At 42.1% G+C, this 12,305-nt stretch overlaps 1 protein-coding gene across 10 annotated transcripts in view; it reads left to right on the top strand.

Annotated features, from left to right (window-relative positions):
* The first annotated feature begins 8,543 nt into the window (after nt 1-8,543).
* ATP6V0A1 (ATPase H+ transporting V0 subunit a1) overlaps nt 8,544-12,305 on the top strand; it is a 59,282-nt gene continuing 55,520 nt past the window's right edge. For 9 of the 10 annotated variants that reach the window (XM_043584521.1, XM_043584523.1, XM_043584525.1 and 6 more), the window contains exons 1-2: nt 8,544-8,664; nt 10,693-10,856. In XM_043584521.1, coding sequence (XP_043440456.1) covers nt 10,740-10,856 — 117 coding nt within the window. In that variant the 5' untranslated portion in view covers nt 8,544-8,664; nt 10,693-10,739. Of the gene's footprint in view, nt 8,665-8,971; nt 8,988-10,692; nt 10,857-12,305 lie in introns of those variants that run through there. The other variant, XM_043584522.1, reaches the window with a different exon arrangement.

The following is a 12,305-nucleotide window of genomic DNA, read 5'->3' on the forward strand; positions in this document are numbered from 1 at the left end:
CAACTGAAGGTTCCTTTTTGGGAACCTCTTTCTCCTTCTCCTAAGAAAAGTTTTCTTCTCTGCAGATCATGCCCTTGTACGTTCTCCCTAAAAATGTCCTGCAGGCTCCCTTTCCCACAACTCCCTCCTTAAAATACCACACAAACCTGGTAAACTGCTATATAAAACAAAACAACTCAACTGTAAAGCATAGCAAATCTCCAGCCTTAAATAAGGATGTGATCACAAATACAAAAAACCTACATCAGTTTGTCACAAGTTAAGAAAGTGCATTTCCAATTTTATTTTCTTTCTTTCAAAAATATTTATTAAGTAGGGGTGCCTGGCTGGCTCATTCGGTAGAGCATGCAGCTCTTGATCTTGGGATCATTGAGTTCGAGCCCCATGCTGGGTGTAGAGTTTACTTAAAAACATTATTAACTATATATTAAATGTCAAGCACTAAGTGGGCAATATGACCGTTCAAGTTAAATACATCCCTTGAGCACTGATCCAACCAGATCCTTTCTACTGGAATTTTCCAATGCATTTCTTCATTCCAGATCTCGCCTTCTTTTTCCAAGTTACTAGAAACCCAATACAGAAACATTTGCCAGATTCTCTACTTCAGAAATCTCCTTGAACCAGTTTCTTGTTTCTCTGGCAAATATTTCAGGCCTGATGTCACAGAGGGTCTTCTCTGCCCTATGTCAATCAATCCTTTCCTTTCTTGCCATCTCAAGTTTTCTGAGTTAAAAAAAAAAATTTTTTAGCGTTTATTCATTTTTGAGAGAGAGACAGAGAGAGAGAGAGAGTAGAGGGAGAGAGAGAAAGAGAGCATGAGTGGGGGAGGGGCATATAGAGAGAGGTAGACACAGAATCTGAAGCAGACTGCAGGCTCCAGACTCTGAGCTGTCAGCACAGAGCCCAACGAAGAGCTCGAACCCATGAACTGCGAAATCATGACCTGAGGCCAAGTCAGACGCTAAACCAACTGAAACATCCATGCACCATCCCCCCCGCCCCAAATTTTTTTAAATGAAGAATAGTTGACACACAATGTTGCATTAGTTTCAGGTGTACAACATAGTGATTCAACAACTCTATATGTTATGCTCTGCTCACCAAAGTGTAGCTACCATCTGTCACGATAAAATGCTATTATAATATCATTGACTATATTCCCTATGCTGTACCTTTTATTCTCATGACTTATTTATTCTATAACTGGAATCTTCTGCCTCTTACTCCCCTTCACTCATTGTCGTGCATTCTCCCCACCCCCATCTTCTCTGGAAGCCATCAGTTCTCTGTATTTATGGTTCTGTTTCTGCTTTTCAATTGTTTATTTGTTTGTTTTTAGATTTCACATATAGTGAAATTATATGGTATTTGTTTTTCTCTGCAAATTTCATTTCATCAAGAGCTTTTTTCCATGACATTCTTAACTTTCAAAGTTAAGAGGTTCCTTGCCCCATGTGTTGGTCACAAGAGTCTTGAGGGTTACATAAAATGTCACATGCCTCAGGCTCATTCATATCTCCTTGTGGATGTAATCACTAGCAGAGCTAAAGGAAGCTGACATTTCTTTGAGCTTCAAAGGAAGCCTCAAAATCTATTATGAAGGGATTTTTACTTTTTACCAAAAGACTTTTATCTTAAACATTGAGAGGCTTTGAAAGCAGAAGCAGCGTGTTATTTTGGGAAACAAAGGGTGAAACGACAAAAGGGACCACTTCTATGGAAACACACTGCTAATCAGTATTTCAAGAATGATGGTCAAAGGTAGATTATAAGTCATCTAAAGGTTGTGGCAGGGGAATTCTCTCATTCAACACTAAAATCAGTTCCTGGGGCGCCTGGCTGACTCGGTCGACGAAGCATGCAACTCTTGATCTTGGGGTCATAAGCCCCATGTTGGGCACAGAGCTTACTTTAAATACATACATACATACATACATACATACATACATACATACATAGAATTGGTTTAAAACGAGTTCCATGGCAGAATAGTTTAAGAACTAGAGTTCATTTTGGGGTGCCTGGGTGGCTCAGTCAGTTAATCGTCCGGCTTCGGCTCAGGTCATGATCTCATAGTTCATGAGTTCAAGTCTTGCATCTGGTTCTGTGCTGACAGCTCAGAGCCTGGAGCCTGCTTGGGATTCTGTCTCCCTCTCTCTCTGCCCCTCCCCCGCTTGCACTCTGTGTCTCTCTCTCTCTCTCAAAAATGAATAAATGCTAAAAAATTAAAAAAAAAAGAACTAGAGTTCATTTTTACACAAAAGGGAAAAACAAAAAATCATTTTACTAGACACAAAACCATCATTAAACTGAGCAACATCTCAGAGGATGCAGACAAGCGAAAGTAAAATTTTATTTTATGTTTTTAAACAACTCAAATTCCTTTTTTTTATTTTTAAAGTTTTTATTTATTTATTTTGAAAGAGAGAAAGTGCAAGCAGAGGAGGAGCAGAGAGAGAGGAGAGAGCTAGAATCTGAGGCAGGATCTGCGCTGCCAGCAAGGAGCCCAATGAGGGGCTCGAACTCATGAACCACGAGATCATGACCTGAGCTGCAGTCGGATGCTTAACCAACTGAGCCACCCAAGCACCCCATGAAAGTAAACATTTTTTTTAATTTTTAATTTTATTTATTTATTATTTTTTTAAATTTACATCCAAATTAGTTAGCATAGAGTGCAACAATGATTTCAGGAGTAGATTCCTTAGTGCCCCTCACCCATTTAGCCCATCCCCCTCCCACAACCCCTCCAGTAACCCTCTGTTTGTTCTCCATATTTATAAGTCTCTTATGCTTTGTCCCTTTCCCTGTTTTTATATTATTTTTGTTTCCCTTCCCTTATGTTCATCTGTTTTGTCTCCTAAAGTCCTCATATGAGGGAAGTCCTATGGTATTTGTCTTTCTCTGACCAATTTCACTTAGCATAATAGCCTCCAGTTCCATCTATGTAGTTGCAAATGGCAAGATTTCATTCTTTTTGATTGCCGAGTAATACTCCATTGTATATATATATATACCACACCTTCTTTACCCATTCATCCATCAATGGACATTCGGGCTCTTTCCATACTTTGGCTGTTGTTGATAGTGCTGTTATAAAAATGGGGGTGCATGTGTCCCTTCGAAACAGCACACCTGTATCCCTTGGATAAATACCTAGTAGTGCAATTGCTGGGTCGTATTTTTAGTTTTTTGAGGAATCTCCATACTGTTTTCCAGAGTGGCTGCACCAGCTTGCATTCCCAGAAAGTAAAATTTTAAATCACAGTTTTCCTGTTTGCTGCCAACTACTTGCAGGTGAAAAGTTGGAAAATTACACAGACGAAAATTTTCTTCCCAAGATTGGTAAGCCAAGTGTACTAGGTTGAATTGTAATCCCCAAAACTCATGTTCACTCAGAATCTGTGAATGTGACCTTATTTGGAAAGAGCGTGTTTGCAGATATAATCAAGTTACAATGAGGTCGTAGAGGATTAAGGTGGACCCTGATCCAATAGCTGGTATCATAAGAAGAGGGAAATTTAGAGGTGCCTGGGTGGCTCGGTCAATTGAGCATCAGACTCTTGATTTCAGCTCAGGTCATGATCCCAGGGTCATGGAATCCAGCCCAGTGTCTGGGTCCTTGCTGAGCATGGAGCCTGCTTGGGATTCACTCTCTCCCTCTGCTCCTCTCTCCCACTCGCGCTCTCTTTCTCAAAAAAAAAGGGCGGGGGGGGGGGATTTGAATCTAGATACTGACACACAGAGCAGAATGCCGTGTGAAGATAGAGGGAACGACAGTAGGGATGCACCTACAAGTCAAGGACTGCTGAGGATGGCAGGCAATGACTACAAACTAGGAAGAGAGAATGAAGGATTCTTCTCTAGAGCCTTCAGAAATATCATGGTTTCAGCCTTCCAGTCTCCAGGACTGTGAGAGAATAAATTTCTGTTATTTAAACCACTCAGTTTGTGCTAATTTGTACAGCAGCCCTAGGAAACTAATACAGGAAGCATATGGAAAGGAGGGACACTGAGTAAATATGTATTTCAAAACACTTGGCTTAACTTTAGTACTCTCCTGTAAGCCCCATCTAGGAATTTAAGTTGGATGAACAAACATGAGCTGACCTTTCACTACTGGGACTTTGGACAATTGTGGTGCATTCATTCAAACTAAAAAATAAAGGGAAAAAAAGAAAAACATTTATTTTAATCATTCCACTATAGATTCTTGTAGATTTTTGAGACTCTGCAAGATCACTGCCTCTGTTGTCTGCTTTGTCTTGGTAGTGAAGAACTAATTTTTGTAGATTTTATTGAAACATTTTCAAAAATGCTAGGCAGCTCAGTTTAAGACACCCAGAACTGCATTACTTGCTAAGCTTCATTTAGAATTGCTCATATTTTCCATGGATGTGTGATCAACAGCATTTTATATTTGATCTTGTTGGACATACACTGTACTTTTCCAACAGAAAGACGAGCACAACCCAGAAGATCCCTTCATCTTCTTTCTTTCCTCCAGAAGCATACAGGTAATCAGAGATAAAATCAACATAAATGCTTGATTATTCTGGATCAAAGTATTTCTTTCATTTTTGGGCTAAGTTGGTGTATTTGCCTACTATGATGAAAATAAAATCTGATTTTGGTCTAATATTAGTACTATTTCTCTTCTATTTCATTAGTCTTTGTCTCCTCTTCTGAACAAAATTCTAATATCCTTCGATGCCCATCTTGAATGTCATGTCTTCTTAAAGCCTTCTCTAGGGCCGGCCAATAGGGCCAAATGGTACATCTCTTCTCTGGCTTTCCATAACCTTTTGTTCTAATCTCTGCTATATTACATATGTTACATTACAGTTAGTTGTTTGTCTGACTCCTCTGATGGACTGTGGGCTCCTTGCTGATTTTTACATTTCCAGCTTCCAGCATTATGCCCAGTATATACCAAGCACTTAGTAGATGTTTGCTGAAGAAATGATGGATTTTTGATGACTGAAAGCTATTTTTATTTATTTATTTTTAACGTTTATTTATTTTGAGACAGAGAGAGACAGAGCATGAACGGGGGAGGGGCAGAGAGAGAGGGAGACACAGAATCGGAAACAGGCTCCAGGCTCCGAGCCATCAGCCCAGAGCCTGACGCGGGGCTTGAACTCCCGGACCGCGAGATCGTGACCTGGCTGAAGTCGGACGCTTAACCGACTGCGCCACCCAGGCGCCCCTTTTTCTTTTCTTTTCTTTTCTTTTTTTTTTTTTTTGAAAGCTATTTTTAAAAGTATTCTTCACCATGGAACTTAAAGAGTGTTATACCTCATAGGTATGCTTTGATGTAGAATAACTTTGAGAACTGTAAATGGAATACAAACATTAGCACTATTGTGCTGAACTTGATCCTGCAAAGTTGGCACTGACTCCTCACACCTTTTCTGATTTCTAGCTTATGCCCTGAACCTTTCCCAGCTGTCCCTCATATCTCTGTTATAAAAATAGAAGAATCTGTTACAAGCTCTCCTCCCCACCGGTAATGAAGTCCATAAAATAAAGGGGATAAAGAAAAGAGGCGGGGGGTGATCATATTCTTTTTTGTCTGATACCTGTGTTTGTTGATAGTAGATTTCTATTAGGAGGCCCCCATTTCTTTCAGGGTCATTCATTCATTCATTCATTCAAGAAATAGTACTTACTATTGAATGAGTAGGCCCAATGCTAGGGGAGAAAAGGAATTTATAGTTTGGTGATAGAAAAAAAAAAAGCCAGGAAGGAAGTACTGTGTTTTCTGAAAGAGACACAGACAAGTCCATGAGAATTTCAACGAGGAAAATGAAGCTCAAGAACCAAATTGCTCAAGTTCACACACCTTGTAATTGTTAGAGCTGAGATTTATTTTTCTTAAATTTGATACTAGATGGAATAAATGGAGGAACTGAGATACAAGCCTAGGTCAGGCTGGTACAAAAGCCTGTGCTCTGCGACACTACACCATGCTGCTTCCCATTGGCTCCTGCTTTAGTTATCTGAAAGAGGCTAATGGACCTACTCTACTAGGATATCAGCAAAGAAAATGAAAAGGGTAAGTGGGTAGAGGCAAGAAACAAATGCAGGACACACAATTAGCATGACATAGCAACTGACTAAATGTGGAGAGAAAGAGAAAGAATGGAATTAGAGATGGCTTAAGCTTGGAACCTGGGTAGCCAGGAAAACAATAATGCCATCAGTAGGGTTAATGATCTCAGGGAAAGGGCCAGTTTTTTATTCAGTGAGAGTTCTGATCCTTCGAAACTCTGCTGTCATGTCACCTCCTCAATGTAATCTTTTCTGAGATTCTCAGGTCCATTATACGGTATTTTGTATCTCAACGACAGTAAGGTAATGGCGATGATAATTAACAGTTTTTGAATGCAGACTGAGGGCTAAGTGTGTACTAACTTCCTTTTATTCCTCACAATAACCATGTGATGTAAGTATTATTATTAACCCCACTTTACAGAGGAGGAAACTGGGGCTTAGAGAGTCCTAATGCTCTAAGTATGAAAGGGCAGGGGCACCTGGGTGGCTCAGCAGGTTAAGTGGCCGACTTCGGCTCATGATTTGTGAGTTCGAGCCCCACATCAGGCTCACTGCTGTCAGCTCAGAGCCCACTTTGAATCCTCTGTCCCTTTCTCTCCACCCTCCCCCACTTGTTCTCTCTCAAAAATAAATAAACATTAAAATTTTGTTTCAAAAAAAAGTATGCTTGTCACATAATAAGTATGGATCATTGCACTCATCTCTCTCCTGTAATTACTGGAACTTTCTTTCTCACTGAACTGTGAACTCCTCTAGGATAGGAAGTGTGTCTGTTCCATTTTTCCTTTCCCCAGCAGCTGGCACCACGGGTTCGGCCTTCGGCAAGCATCTGTTGCCTGAATGGCATTACTCAGGCGGCTTGAAATTCCATCTCTGAGCCTAGGAGAAGGGAGGTGGATGGAAAAATAGGTATGAGTTCCACACATAGACATTTACACCTGACAAGAAGCAGGACTGCCAAGGTAGAGAGCATGGAGGGAATAGAACACTGGAGAAAGATTGATGGCAGGAGATGACAGAAGCCAGAAAAGGGACTTGAGAGGATATACTTTCAAGGAAACCATGAGAAAAAAGAGAGTTCAAGGGGATTGAGGTGAGTCCAGATGAAAGCCTGTCTTAAAGGTGGAGTATGAAAAATTTGTGGTTAGCAAGCACCTGACTCTGAGGTTTAAAAAAAAAGGGGGGAGGTGCTTTTTTGAGTCTCATAAAAAGGAAATGATAGTCATTGTGTAATAGTATTCTAAAACTTGGCAGGCTTTCAAGTGTGAGTCTCTATCTGCCTTGCCGGGAAAGTTGAGACAGCTAGGGGACGTTGAAGATCACAGGAAGATCACATTGAAGACCATATTGAAGATCACCTCTCCAAGGTGCTACTTCTCAACTAAATCGTAATGGAGTCGAGTTATATCTTCACTCACAATATGAGATAGAAAATTCAAATAAAACGTCCATTTTTGCCCTTCATTATTAGTTTCAGGCTGGTAAAGCAGGAGTGATGAGGTCTGTGCCAAGTGGACAAAATTATCAGCATTAGGTTTTTATCCGAAGTATCTTCTTCACTACACTTCAATCTCAGTAGGGTTCCACCACCCACAGAGACTGAATAACCGGTTTTCCAAGTTTTTCCTGATGGAGCTCTGGTTACTACAAATGATTTGGGATCCCTACTCCTCCTTAGGGAGTCGATATCAGAATTGAGAAAGGCGTTTTTTTATAAAGAGTAGGTAGCACCACTTTTGCGTTAAAAAAAAAAACAAACTTTAAGTTATTCTTCTAAGGTTTTTGAGGAATAGAAAACCCTTCAGTGGTCAAATGGGCCCGCAGGAATCTTGCCGAACAAGATAAAAATTTACTGTCACAACACATGGTCTTATGGGGATTTTCCCACTAACTGGAGGAAAATAGAGCCTGAACGCTTGCTGGAGGGACTGAACCAAGCACTTTCCTAAAAAGGGCTTTTCCACACTTAGGTGAAAGAGCCCCTATTCAAGGCTCTACAACGGATCTGGCACCTTGAGCAAGGTGTTGCTCACTCCAGGGCTTAAATGTTCTCTTCTATAAATTAAGGGTGAAGGGTGCGTGTGTATGTAGAGGAGCCTGGACTGTAAGCGCTTTTAAGCTCCTCTCCAGGTCTCTGGTCATTTCATAATGATTTCTCCCCTTCCTTTATGTTTCTTCTGTCGAAAAAAAGCTGTGAATTCTTCGGATATGAAAAGAAAAAAAAGCAGGCAGCCTCGCCTCAAGGGTAAGTATTAGGGAGAAGGGATTCTGAAGGGCGCGGGGACTCAGGGCCTCCAGCACCCGCACCAGCAGGCCCCACTGGAACCCCAGCCCCGCGGGACCGGGTGCCACGGCCGCGCGCACAATATGGCGTTAGCACTCTGGGTCTTGCCCGCGCCCCCGCGACTCTGCACTGCGGCAGCCGGCCGAGGCTCCACCCCATTGGCTGACTGCAATGAGGTCATCGTGGGGGCGGAGCCAGCCGCTACGCGGGGGCAGGGCTTTGCGGACGCACGCACGTCGAGCGCAGCTGTCCCGAGCCGCGGAGGCTGCGGGCTTGGTCTGGGGCGGCTGCTTTGGCTGCGGCCCGGCCCGCGGCTGAAGGTGAGCCGGGGATGTAGGTACAGCGCGGCAGGGAGCGGCCCCGGAAGGGCACAGGAAATCGTTCTAACAGCCTCCTCGCTTGTCAAAGGAATTAGCAGGGATCTTAGGTCTTTGAGAGGAAATGGGGTTCACCCCTCTTTGGGCGCCCCTCTTGTGGGCAGAGGAATTGGAGGTTCGCTCCTCTTTGGAGGCCCTGATCCCTCCCCCCATTTAAGGTGGAGGCGGAGGAACTGAAGGTTATTGGGTAGGCAGAAGAATTTGGGGGGCTTCTTAAAGGGGCTCCCCATTTGAGGGTTCCCCCCTTTTAATCGTCACTTCTGGAGGTAGGTGTGCCTGGGCTCAGAGAATTCCTGCTTTCTCACTGGGTAGACAGGAAATGAAGCAGGTGAATTTGAGTACCTCGTAGGAGACGAGGACTGGATGACAATAGTGAGGCAGGAGCCGGGCGCTTTATTTGTATTCATCTTGTGCAGAATTACTGTTTCTTCATATTTTGTTTTGTGACATCGTCCCACCCCTGAATCGCTTTGGCCTGGTTTTCTGTTTGGCTCCAGTGGGATAGAGATGTTCTCGGGAGACTTGTAATCATTAAAGAACAGAAGCAGGGAGGCAACTCTGGAGGCTGTCATTATTGGCAGCCCCTGAACTATGCTGATCAGGCATAATTTTACCGGCTTTAGAGGCTGCGGAATCTCTCCTTGTTTGGGGGAAGATGTGGGAGGGTTGATAACAGCTGTTTTAAGTGACTCAGGTGTAGACGACTTTAAAGTCAAGCTACGTAATCTCTTGAGAAATCCTTGCTTATATATGAGTGTGTTATTGTGTGCCTTGAACATCAAATGCACAAAGGTTTTGTCATTCAGATTTCTCAAAATGTCTTCCAGCCTTGCAGAGTAGCTCTTTTTTGATGCCAGTTTCACCTATCATTATGGACGCCTTCGTGATACTAAAAATACTGTATGGTGTGCTGAGTTTAGATACTGTGCAGTCTGTGCCTTAACAATAGCTGATTGCGAACAAATAATTGCAGTTTCAGGACCACTGATAGCGCCATTGTCTTTCATACCGGGCGAGGATAAGACAGCCCTAAAAGAAATCTTTATTGGCTTATGTATGAGAAGCTTTAACAGATGGAAGAATGTAATTAATCTTGAAGGATGGGGATAAGAAACGGAAAGCTAAGGAGGTGGCCAGTTTATACCCTGTGGCTTGATAAAAACTGCTTTGTCATTATCAATGTACTCCTGGCATGCTGGACTTGAAATCCAGCTTAATATGCAAGCTGGCTTTTTTTTTTTTTTTTAAGTAGGCTCCACACCCAACCTGGGGCTTGAACTCATGACCCTGAGATCAAGAGTCACGTGCTGTACCCACTGAACCAGCCAGGTGCCCCTCTCTCTCTCTCTCTCTCTCTTTTTTTTTTTTTTTTTTTTTTTTTTTTTTTTTAGATAATGCTGATGTGTTTAGATTCCTTAGGGAGAAAATGGTGTTTTCTGAGAAGTTGGAAGGTTAAACCCTTTAAGGTAGCCTTAGCTCTAGGGTAGTGCTGGGACTCTGAGAGTTAGAAATGGGCAGTAGAGGGTAGAAAACTAATTTCAAGGGAGACATCCTTTATGAGAGGGTAATCTAGGTCTCTTCTGTTTGTTTCCTGACACAAACCAAAAACAGGTTGTGTAGTGTGAACGCCAGTGAGTCATAATACCCTGTCCAGGGTATTTAAAGAGGTGTTTGGGAATCCCAGTTCCTGTTTTTAACCTGGATACATTCTTATGTATTGAGATGCCCCAAAGTATTGTCATTTGATCCTGGTGTTGACTGCAAAGGAAGTGCCTTTTCATCTGCAGGAGAGGATTTAGTAACAGTCTTTTGCAATTTCTCCTTTCCATCTTTCTAAGCAGGATGTTAAAAATCTGTCTGCAAGGGGTAGAAGATATGGAATGCAAAACAAAAGAGCTTTACTGCGGTGTTGTTTGCTCTTAGCCCTCTTGGTAATATCTGAGGTCATGCGGTTTTCTCTTTTTGCTTTAGGTTGGAAAGAAATCCATACACTCCATTGACTGGCACTTTCTGCCACCATGGGGGAGCTTTTCCGGAGTGAGGAGATGACGCTGGCCCAGCTTTTTCTACAATCAGAAGCTGCTTATTGTTGCGTCAGTGAATTAGGAGAACTGGGAAAGGTTCAATTTCGTGATGTAAGTAGTTGTGGGGCTGCTTGTTGAATACCGCTAAACTCTGTTTTTTCTTGTCATGGCTAATTGCCTTATGATGAATGTTGGGTTTTATTTGCAAAAATAACATTATAGCACTGGCTGACTGTTGGTAGAGTGTACATTTCGAGTTGTCTCTCTAGAGGTGAGAATGTTTGTGCCAAAATTTCCATGATTTTACTAGTTCCCCCTTTGCAAATAATCCTATACAGTCTCAAGGTAATTGATTGGGATGTGGGTAGAGGACACACCAAGGCTTGCACATTGCTTTTGGCCTCTTTAACACCTGTGGCAGGTTATTTAAAAAATGTCATAGCTCTTCCATACAGTAGGACATGTTTATTACAAAATCTGATGCATCAACGTACAGATATATAAGTAAGTATATACTAAATATCCATTATTTTGAAGCATTATGCTGAGCACTTAGAGAAGATATCTAAAGAAAATCAGCAGTCTAAGAGTATAAAAAAGTATGCCCTAAGGGGCTTGCAGTCTGCTGAAGAAGGCACACATACCCTGTTGAAAGGAGAGGGGAGTTAACGGTTCCCTAATTATGCATCTCAAAGCTCCATGTACTTTCACTGACAGCATTCACTAGTGTTAGTAGTTGATTAGTCTCTGTCTTCTTAGGATGCTGAAGACAATCGTTGTATCCTTTGTGTCCACATACAGGATACTGTCAGCATTTGTTGGAATGAATAGGTGACAGAGGAGTGGTCAGAATGGGGTGGGATTAATCAATATTGGCTTCCTGGAGCTGGCACACTGAAATTACACAAATATAGTCCAGTGACATAGTATATTTTTTATTATCTTTGAGCCTTCTTATGCCTTCCCTCTTTGAATGTTCTCCTACCTGATTCTGATTCCTTTTCTTACCATTCTGAGGGCTCACTGTTATCTTCCACTAACCTCTCTTATCTTCTCCATCTTGGCTTTCTGTGTCATTATTCCTCAAGCTCTCTCCTCTGCTCTGTCTGGAGAAGCTTGTCCATAGCCACATCTTCCTTTACCACCTTTTTGATGACCTCATCTATTCTCAAATCTTCCATCTTATTCGTTGAGCCCCAAATCTATGTCTCTGGCCCTGACAGTTCTCAAACACCATCCGTAAATTTACAACTCTCTAAGAATTTTGTCATTTCTACTTCTCATGGTAGCCTGTCTAAATCCCAGCACCTTACCTTCTCCCAAACTATTTCTTCATCCTGACTTCCTAAGTTTGAGCTAATGTATTGATAGTCTTCCGGTTTTCTAGATTTGAGACCCAAATCAAACCTAAGTCACCCTTAATTTGAAACCAAAGGAAGTTGGTCCTACAGTGTCTCCCCCTTCCTAACACCCATTGTATCTATTCAGCATTTTTTTTTTTTTTTTTTTGAGGGAGAGAGAGGGTGGGAGGGGCAGAGAGTGTGGGGGAGAGAGAATCCC

This window comes from Prionailurus bengalensis, chromosome E1, assembly GCF_016509475.1.
Source record: "Prionailurus bengalensis isolate Pbe53 chromosome E1, Fcat_Pben_1.1_paternal_pri, whole genome shotgun sequence".
Lineage (NCBI taxonomy): Eukaryota > Metazoa > Chordata > Mammalia > Carnivora > Felidae > Prionailurus > Prionailurus bengalensis.